At 40.6% G+C, this 10,692-nt stretch overlaps 1 protein-coding gene across 10 annotated transcripts in view; it reads left to right on the forward strand.

The window, feature by feature from the left end:
* The window catches only part of alk (ALK receptor tyrosine kinase), a 507,671-nt gene extending 498,001 nt beyond the window's left edge, over window positions 1-9,670 (forward strand). For 9 of the 10 annotated variants that reach the window (XM_057858935.1, XM_057858936.1, XM_057858940.1 and 6 more), the window contains 2 exons: window positions 5,417-5,507; window positions 7,307-9,670. In XM_057858935.1, the coding sequence (XP_057714918.1) occupies window positions 5,417-5,507; window positions 7,307-8,284 (1,069 nt within the window). In that variant the 3' untranslated portion in view covers window positions 8,285-9,670. Of the gene's footprint in view, window positions 1-5,416; window positions 5,508-5,577; window positions 6,139-7,306 lie in introns of those variants that run through there. The other variant, XM_057858937.1, reaches the window with a different exon arrangement.
* The last annotated feature ends 1,022 nt before the right edge of the window (window positions 9,671-10,692 follow it).

The following is a 10,692-nucleotide window of genomic DNA, read 5'->3' on the forward strand; positions in this document are numbered from 1 at the left end:
CATTCAACATACAGTACATAAGTACTGTATTTGTTTATTATGACAATAAATCCTCAAGATGGCATTTACATTATTAACATTCTTTCTGTGAGAGGGATCCACGGATAGAAAGACTTGTAATTCTTAAAGGACAAATGTGACTTTGTATATTGTGACTAAATACTGCCATCTAGTGGACTTTTATGAGCTTTCAGTAAATGATAATTCAGCCATTTAACTTCTGCCCAAATGCATGATGGGAAGTGCAACCATGACTGTGCGTAATGGTACCAATTGATATATCTTCTCAGCGTTGGGAAGTAAAATAGGGTGTTAAGAAAAAGATCAACTATTACCTTTCATCCCCACATTGCTTCCCGCAATATCCCTCGTGGGATCGTTGAGAGAGGGATTGTTAGGCTTTGGCCAATTAAAAAAAGGCTTCAAAGGCTGCAAGAATTATCTCTACTCATTTTACGTTGCCTTTTAGTTCTATGAACATGTAATACGGTGCCATTATAGATTGAACGTGACATTGTGTGAGTGGGTAGTGCAGCGCATGCGTTAATTGCGATAAATATTTTATTGTTATTACCGCCGTTGACGCGATAAATTTGACAGTCCCACTTTAAGCCAAAACTAAAGACTTTGGATGAGTGTAAGACATTTTGTCTGCAACGTTAAATACAATTGAAAACGATTTAATTAAATGTACACATATATATATATATTAAAAAAGGCATGTCCGATATTTTTTTGCCGATTCCGATACTTTGAAAATGACGTGATTGGACCCGATCGATCGGCATCGATCGGGACATCTCTAATAATAATACCTGTAATAATATAACGAATTGGATTCTAATGTGGCGGATGTGTTTTGCGTAGTGTACATGAATGCACTGCGTGGCGTACGTGTCAGAGTGAGAGAGGATTTTTTTTTTACTTTCTATTTTCATGTTCAGTGTGGCAGACAGTAGACAGGTTGTGTTGCACAAGTTCTGAAATAAATGATTAAAAACCTGACAAAGCTGGCGATTTTTTTGGGCAATGTTACAATCATGATACCGTAATTGTCACCTGAACTTACAAAGACTAGCGAACGGAGGTCGGAAAAGGACCGTCGAGATCTACGGCCGTATTGTCAACCAGTTCACAGATGTGCACACCGTGCTCATATTTTTCTATAATTTCCATCTTTATTTCAATGGTAAACCTCACCTTTTTTCGTTTTTCACCACCAGCTTTAACATTCTTGGAACCAATGTTGATTTGTCTCACAATAAAATCCACCGTGTGTCTGTCTTGCGGGAAAACCATGAAACTGCGACGCTGTCATAAATTGTCGTATTTTGAGCATTTCGTCGGATGTAGAAAGCAAGTGAAATTTTACGTCAGATGTCGAGAAGATCGTGTGTCGAAGCGATCCTATGGCATGTGACCATTGTACAGTGGGGCAAATAAGTATTTAGTATACTGTATGTAAAATCTATAGGGCAGACCAGATTGACAGCGCATGTTCTTTTGGGTCGGTATGACAGTTACACGGCGACTAAAATGACCGGTTTTAAGATCCTATTTTTTATTTTTACATTAGGACAATGGCCGAGATTTTTGAGGGCGTGTGAAATGTACGGTGTGGTAGGGAGTGAGGATGGTCTGAAATGCGTGACAAACACGCTCAATGCGGGAGATTTGAGAACCTTTGCAACTTTGTTGGCTGTGAAAAAAAAGCCTCTGCATCTAGAAGGCAAGTGCAAACCAGCACTGCTGTGGTCCACTCTATTAAACCGGCGGTGATCACAGTTGTTCCTACTTTAAAACATGAAAAAGGCTCTTTGATATTGCTAAATCATGGAGCTGGTGTCTTGAATTTTTGCGGAGTACAATGAAATCTATTGATAAACTATCAGGTTATATAAGAGAGAAATATGTTGTCCAGTGTCAGAAATTTTGGTCTTAAGCCTGAGTTGTGCTTCTGCGTTGCGGTGACGGCGAAGCTGCTACGGCGTCAATGAGCATTCGATAGTTCTGCGGCGAGGGAACGCATTGCTCTGTAATTCACCGCCAAGCCACTAGAGGGGATGTGGCACTGTGTTTGTACGGTTTGGGGGCACTCTTGTCGACTTTCTCTAGTTTTCTTCCGGTTACACAATGACAAATGGAGATGAAACGCTTGAATGTAGATATTCAGCTCATCAACATTGAACAACAAATGTTGATCATACTGTAATATCCGTAACTAAGCGCGGGTCATTTAAGAGGCGATCAGACTGGGGAGCATTGACGTAGCGGGAAGTGAGTGGAAAGAACGGGAGAAAGTGAAAGTTTGCGGTCGCATGTTGCGGCAGCCCGCTATTATTTTATTATTTATTTTATTGTTGCCACAATAAAGTAGGGTAAGCCATCATCGACGCCTCTCCTTCTTCCCTCCATCCGTTATCATAAAAGCACCGAGGCACTCTCAATCAGTGTTGTTTATGAGCTGTTGTTGAAAATTAAAGATCAAAACAACTCTTTTCACGCCAAACCTGTACTTTATTCTTTATATACTAAAAGAGTGAAATGTAAATAAGCCACAGACTCACAGCAAACATATGTACACGACAAATGATGAAGTGCACAACAAAAAATACGACATAAAGTGATAAAAAGCTGGCAGTTTTTGGCCGACCGTGTCACCTCTTCGGGTGGCCCTTCGCTTCCGAACACACACATACTGGACTTGTCTCGGTGGTTCTTCCATGTTTTTATGCAATTGCTGACCTTGCCATTTGGCAATCTTTATAATGTCTTGTAAAGACATTATAAAAGTTGTTGTACTTGCTCTTTGATGATACTCTCGACCGCTTGGTCTAATTTTGCGTGCAGAAAAACAATGTTTGCAAAAGGCAGGGATTTCGCATTGAACCGGAAGAGAGAGTCTGAGCGGACCAATCGCAGTCCACGTCACCAAGCATCAACGCGTCGAACAGTCAGAAAATGGTGGAGATGCACGTCAGGCTACAGCGAAGAGTCCTAAATCGGGTCTGCTTTGGCGGCGTAGGTCTGCTGCAGAAGCAAACCTCAGCCTTTAAGCCTGAGTTATGCTCCTGCGTTGCGGTGACGGCGAAGTGACTACGGCGTTAATGAGGATTCGATAGTTCTGCGGAGAGGGAATGCATTGCTCTGTATTTCACCACCAAGCCACTAGAGGGGTGCAGCGTTATGTTTGTACGGTTTTGGGGCATGCTTGTTGAAAAAAAATAAATTAACAATGCAAGATGGAACGCTTGAATGTGGATCTTCAGCTCATTAACATTGAGTAAATGTTGATCATACAAATGTTGAGGTGCAGGTGACGCAGAAGAAGGTTTCCAGGCGGTCTGTCCGACTTTTAATGCCGCTTAGAGAGTACTAGCCTCAGGTGGAAACCAGCAAGCTGTGGCGGCTAGCTTCACACTGGCATCGAGCACTGCGTCCAGCGTTTTGTCCGAGGTCTGCAAAGCCATCCAGCCCGATTTGTTTGTGGTGTCCTACAACCAGCCAGTGGGAAGCCATAGCAGATTTCTGGCGTCTATGGAACTTCCCAAACTGCGTTGGAAGCCTTGATGTTAACGTTATCATAAAAGCACCGAGGCACTCTCAATCAGTGATGATGTATCGTGTGTGAACTGTCTGTTATTGAAAATTAAACATCAAAACAACTCTTGACACCAAACCTGTGCTTTATTCTTCATACAGGTATACTTGAAGTGTGACATGTAAATAAGTCACAGACTCACAGCAAACATATGTACACAATAAATGATGAAGTGTACCAACCAAAAAGACGACATAAAATGATAAAAAGCTGGCAGTTTTTGGCCGACTGGGTCACCGCTTGGCCATTCGATTCCGAACACGTAAATACTTTTCTCGGTGGTTCTTCCATTTTTTTATTCAATCGCTGGCTGACCTCCAGACCCGTATTTTCAGCAATCTCTTTACACGAATTGCTTGTCATTTGGCATACTTCATAATGTCTTGACGAGACATTGTAGAAGTTGTCGTACTTGCTCTACGTTGATACTCTCGTTGACTTGGTCCATGTTTTCGTGTGTAGAAAAATCATGTTCGACAATGGCGGTGATTTCGCGCTGAACCGGAAACAACAGTCTGAGAAAGCCAATCACAGTCCATTTCCACTACGTCACACGCGTTTGCGCGACGCAAAGTCAGAAAATTGAGAAGGAGCAAGAGAGGCTACGGCGCAGTGTCGTAAATCGGGTCTGCCGCAGAAGCAAACCTCAGCCTTTAGTCACAGGTCATCGGTCTCGCAACAGGACAATGACTCATAGCTAAAAATAAGAATGGCAAAGAGCAAAACATTGGGCAATTAAAAGTGGGTCCAGACTCAGACTGGTTAATACTATAAACAATGGACCCTTGGAAAATAAACTTGTGTTTCACTGAATCGGACGCAGTTAGACACATGGGTATAAAAGCAGCTATACATAGAGTGATTGCGTCGTACTGGGTAAAATTTGTCCAGCAGCACAAGACTGCTTACTCACACTGCTTTTGGAGATTCACTTACCCGAAAGTAGGTTTGGACTATAAGAGCGAAGCATTCTCGTGGGCTGGGAGCTACTCTTAAGCTCTATACTGAAAGCACTTATATGTAATTGAGGGAGACAGAAAAGCTATTACAGTTTGGGAAATCTTAGCTCTTAAGCTCTCAGTCATCTTATTATTTAAAAAAAATTTTTTTTACACTTCCCACAGTCACACATTGAACTACGAACCCAAGCATGTGAACCAACATAGTTGTTAAAAATGATTAATAGACTGTCTCTTGGACAGACACTCATTCACTAATGGCCTTCTAGTCCTCATTTCACTCCAATGACCAGTTAGAATATTCCATAGGAATGATTAAATGGAAAAACTGAAATATTTAATATCAGTGCCAGATGTCAGAATTTGACAATGCTGTGACCGCAATGAGTTCAGCTGCAATCTGAGAGAAGTCAATTGAATGAAATAATGGAAACAGGCGGACATTATCGATGTCCTTGAGAACATAATTAACTGTTCTTCTCTGATAATGACTTTATTTGTGCTAAAAATGGTGTCCATATGAAATTATTGTACAGACTTGTTGAGATTTATGTAAATGGAGACTCAAGAATGAGGAGGATAACTCCAGAGAATCACATGAACTAGACAGTGGGTTGGTTTAAACAAATATGCTGTAATCAGCATAGATGTTTTACAGGAAACACTGCACTAAATGCACATTTTCTAGTCAGACTGCATGATTTTGATGACTATTTGCTTTAAGTGAGTAATTACCCATGGAAAAGAAAGTACTATAATTCAAGTTCTTGGTTTTCTCTGCTTGTGAATACATCACAAAAAAACATTTATTGGGTGATTTAATGTGTTCATGTCTTACATATTTTTTCATACACAGGTACCGTATAATGACTCAAAGTTGGCAGCACCAACCAGAGGACAGGCCGAATTTCTCAACTATACTGGAGAGAATTGACTACTGCTTGCAGGTAGCAAAATACAACTACTGTAAATTGCTTTTAATCTGAGTTCTGGGATTTCATGTGAAACTATCCACAGGAATCCATAGTCAATTCTGCATCACCTGAAAGGGGAGGTGTGCGTGAGTGGATAATACAGCATTATTGGGAATTGAAAAGAGCGAACAGGAGTCATCAAGACAGAGTATCCAGTGGGCTACTGCTGTGTAAAAAGATAGCAGAATAATTGATGTACAATAGTTCTTCAAATAATGGCCTCCACCGTAGAGACACAGGGGCCCAATTTATCATCATCCACTTAATTCAATAAAGGCTGCATTGCAACAAGACACCCCTTGTTTTATATAGCCTTATGCGCTAAAACGGGACCGCTGGAGATCGTCTGCGTGAATGTGGGCCACATCAAGTATTCCACAAAAAAAGGATTCCAGTTTTTTTTGAAGAAAAAAAAAGTAATCCAATCTTTTTCAGCTTTATGAATAAATATGAAGATTGTTGATCTGTTCCCCTTTCTCATTTCTGCTGTTTTACATATTCAGTGATGACATATGATATTGTAATTCTTGAGCAATGCAACTTTCTTTTCTGCACATACAGTAATACTACATGAGAAATAACTGCACTTTGTGTGCCTAATTGCTTTGCGACATCTGGGAAAAATGCAGACAATTTTATCCCGCATATCTTTTTGGCCAAATAACATAAAACAGCGAGACGATGTATTTGGGGGATCGATCACTGACTTTGCGGCACAGCTTGAAGGCAAAGTCTATGAGAAAGCTGCACTTGTGCCATATTAGTGGTGGGGGTGGTCCAGAAAGTTCTGGGAGATGCCACCTGGCCCTCTTTTTAGGCCCGCCAAAACCATCCTGTCAGGTGAGCAGGCATAAAACTGACTCAAAAAGACTCAGCACTCAATATGCACGCTTTCAAACATATTTCATGTATTTAGAAAAGATTATCAAAATGACTGATATGTCCCTTTAAGAATGACTGATCTTACAGTGTATAACAGGACATGTGCTTTTGTATGGTGATGAAACGATTAATCAATTAACTCGAGTAATTGTATAAAGCTTTGAATTACATTTTTCTTCTTCGGGGATTCGTTTAATTAGAGTGGTGTTGTAATGGTTTGTTTTGAAAGTGTCTCTGCATTTAGTTTTTTTTATTTGGGTGGATAAACTGCCCTCTAGTAAAAACATGGTTGGATCCATCTGCTCCCTGTTAAGACCAACATAAGGTTGTAACTTTTTGTTTGTGCTAATATGATTGTTTATGCATTCGTTATTTAGTTTTGAGGTTTTTTGTGGGAATATTTGTTTGAACCATTTGTTAATAGTATTATTTAAAAAAAAAAAAAAAAAAAATGGTTGCATTTTATAGCATTAGGCTAGCAGTTTTGCCATGCAAGTTAGCCAATTGTTCTTTTTTGTCATACTTCGATCCTTATTCATTACTTTTTATACAGTTTGAGGCTAAGCTCAAATATTTTAATTTATGTTTTTTTAATTTATTCCTCTTGTGAAATGAAAGTGCAATTCTGCATAGTTTGAAAAACACTAGGGAATTTCATTTTGCATTTAATGTGCTTTTGAAAGTTCAATCTAAGCAAGCCTTTGTTTTACAGCTCCTAAAATTTATTCTGCAACGCATTAACTGCTCCTAATCCGATTACTCGATTATTCGAACTAAGTAATTGATAGATTTATCGATTACTTTAATACTTGATAGCTGCAGCCCTAGTTTTGTCATCGATCTAAAATGATTGCTTCAGCAATGTAACTAGTTTAATCTGATCATTTTAGGACCCTGATGTGGTGACCATGCCTTTGCCTATCGAATACGGACCAGTTCAGGAAGAAGAGGACTGTGTACCAATACGCCCAGACAATCCCTCAGGTGCGACGGTGCTGGTGAATGCTCAAGTGCCTGATGGGGAACTTTCTCAGCCAAGTCCATGCTACCACTCAGATGAGAGTCATAGAGGAGCGGAGCATACAGCCGAGTCCAAAGCACAGACGGCATCTCAGCCTCAAGCATACCTCCATTCGCACCAGCAACCTCACACACACACTACTGTCGTCACCTCCGCAGCAACATCCACGCTCACTGCCAAGGCACCCTCCCAGCCGGGCCCGGAGGGAGGACACATCAACCTGGCTTTCACCCAGGGTCAACCAGCAGAGAAGGAGAGTCAGACTGGGAAGAGCACCAGTTTGTGGAACCCTACATACGGCTCATGGTTCCTGCAGCAGCTACAGAGGAAGCAGCAGCAGAGGCAAAGGGGGGTTCTGAGTGTGGGAGGCAGTGGGGGCAGAGTGCCTGGGGAAGGGCAAGAACATGTGGGAAGGACTGTGGCTGAGGTGGCTGGGTCCATGGGTCTCCAGCATAAGTTTCAACATCAGCACCAGCTTCAGATGCTGCACCAGCAGCAGCAGCAGGGTCTTTGCAGACCGCTGCTAGCACCTCCACCTCCAGCCACCCAGTCTCCACTCCTTTTAGATTCAGGCACTTTGCCACCAGGTCCCCTCTACAGACTGAGACGTTTCCCCTGCGGGAGTATCGGATACGGCTACCAGGAGCAAGGCATTTCGATGGAGGCCAATCCTCCTCCGCTCCCTTCCTCCCAACAGAGTGCATCAGCAGCCCTCCAGAGGGTCCCCGCGTTAGTGTCTCTTCATTCAGGATTATCAGAGGACAGCCGGCCACTCTTAGTCACCATGGGGACAGTGCAGGACACCCGTCTGCCCAGAATGGAAGGTCATAACGCCACTGTGCTTTAGTGAATATGCGTGTACAGTTTAATTCACTTCTAACTTTTGGCAACTGCTTTTCGGACTGCACGACATCAAGCGTCGTGTCGGCAAATCCTACCATCCTTTGGTTTCTCCCTCCGGTTTGGAAGCGGCCTTTTAAGCATACCCAAGCACTCAATCCGTTCATCTTTTATAATAAGAAACCCGCGGAGTGTAAAATCCCCAACTGAACATTAAAGCACATCAGAGAACACTGGATGGCAAAATGAATTCAAAGACTAGTTTTTATGCCCACAAAATGTATTTTTTCATCGTAAAAGGAGCATGACTGGATCCTCACAGAACAGAGTTTATAGCAAATATTTAAGTTTTTCTGTGTCGCTAACTGACGGTTCAGGCGACAACAGAATGGGCAATTATTCTGGTGGAACCTCGAAAGCGCGCCCACTGCATACTTTGATTCACAAACTCTGATGACTGTGGAGACCAATTTAAAAAGTTGCCAGCCACATGTTTAATTTCGATTGCAGAACCCCAAAATTGGCAGCATCCTTCATGGAGCACACACACACACAAAAAGATGACTTCTAATTTTTCAGAATCATATGTTGGATTTTAAACATTTGTACTAAAATGAAAAACTAGAAAAATGTGTTTGTTGATGTTTTGCTTGCCTGCTTGTTTATTTATTCATTTGTTTATTTATTATTTGGATGTGGTTCTATAAATTATAAATGAAAAGCTCCATAGTACAAGCAAAATCACCCTGTATCAGTTTAATCTCACTTCATGTTTTAAGCTTTTGGAAAATGAGTAAGGGCAAAAACCTATGAATAATCGAGAAAGACAGAATCTAGCAAAAGTATCGACTCTACAAAGTTGAACAAACAGTAACCACATGCAATCCCACATATCCTTTTGCCCTTTTATATTGGATGCAGGAACAAATTTGATGCAGGTAAAGCAGGGATTATTAATAGGCACCCTCAGAAACAATCTGTTCTTTGTTGTTGCTCAACTTGAAATAAGTCACCCCTGCTGCTGCAAAATCCAACCACAAACTTATATCTTATGTTCATGACTTCACTGTGTTGAAGACACGGAGGTCTTTCTTTCCTTACGGCTTTTCACAAATACGTTCCATTTTTGTGTCTGGTTATAGAAACAGTGGTTATTGCTGAATCAATGTTAACCTTCAAATTTGATATCTCAAAAGCACTTCGACATTTACATATTTTGTCTTTTTTATTACCGAATGAATGTCGTGGAATACAAATGAGTATGAATGGAGAAACTACTTTTTCTCTCTGTATTAAAACAGTGGTTGACATCTGAGTTCCCTTTTCAGTGTTAGGCCAGACAAATACAGCCCCAAGTCGTTTACATTTCAGTAAGTGAAAATGTCACTTCTTACATATGTCGATTTATTTGGCAAGCATGTCAGTCCATCTGCTGCAAAGCAAAGACGGACTGTCATGAGTCATGGCCAATTCAATGAGTGATTAGTATGTTGACTTTACCTTCTGTAGGTGTATAATTTCTATCGCCTTTTTACCCTTCTGTAGCCCATCCATTATTCTTTCATGTACTGCGTCTGTAAATGATGTAATTAAAGAGTATTGTACTATTGCTCTGGTAAATGCTGTAAATTGCCCTTGGGAATACATTCGCCAAAATGAATAAAGAACTATATAATACTTTTCCTGTTTTTGATATACCGTATTGGCCCGAATATAAGGCTGTGTTTTTTGCATTGAAATAAGAATGAAAAAGAGGGGGTCGTCTTATATTTGCGGTCTAGATGTCCTACCCATTTACGACGCTAGATGGCCCCAGATATCATTGAAGCGATGTTCTGTCATGACAGATCTCAGCTATGCTCCCCATTCATGACGCTAGATGGCGCCAGATATCATTGAAGCGATGTTCTGTCATGACAGATCTCAGCTACTCTCAAGTTTAACCAGTTTGCATTATTTTATTGCAGTTTTCCCTTTTCAGATTTGTTTTAAGACTACAGTTACAGTTAGACTTCACTTTGATGGTTAATGCAGTTATTGCAATTTTGTTGTTTTATCACAATATATTGGTTTATTTAAATTTCAAAAACCAGAAGCCATTCATTTACGAATGTGAGTGCACTTTACTTTACATATTTAAATGTTAAGATATTAAGATTTGAATGAGGCAAAATAATGTGCTTTTTCTCTCAAATATATTGTTATACTCATTTGTTTCAGATGTACTGTAATTATTTTCTGTATAATAGTTAATTTGGTGTTCAAAAAGTCTTTTTTCAAACTTGAGTCTTGAAAAAGAGGGGGTCGTCTTAAAATCAGGGCCGTCTTTTATACGGGCCAATATTTGCCTGGCACAGCCAGACTATTCTCCCTGTATTTTTCAAACACCGTGAGAAATAGTCTGGGACCCAGCCC

Source organism: Corythoichthys intestinalis, chromosome 15, assembly GCF_030265065.1.
Source record: "Corythoichthys intestinalis isolate RoL2023-P3 chromosome 15, ASM3026506v1, whole genome shotgun sequence".
Taxonomy (NCBI): domain Eukaryota; kingdom Metazoa; phylum Chordata; class Actinopteri; order Syngnathiformes; family Syngnathidae; genus Corythoichthys; species Corythoichthys intestinalis.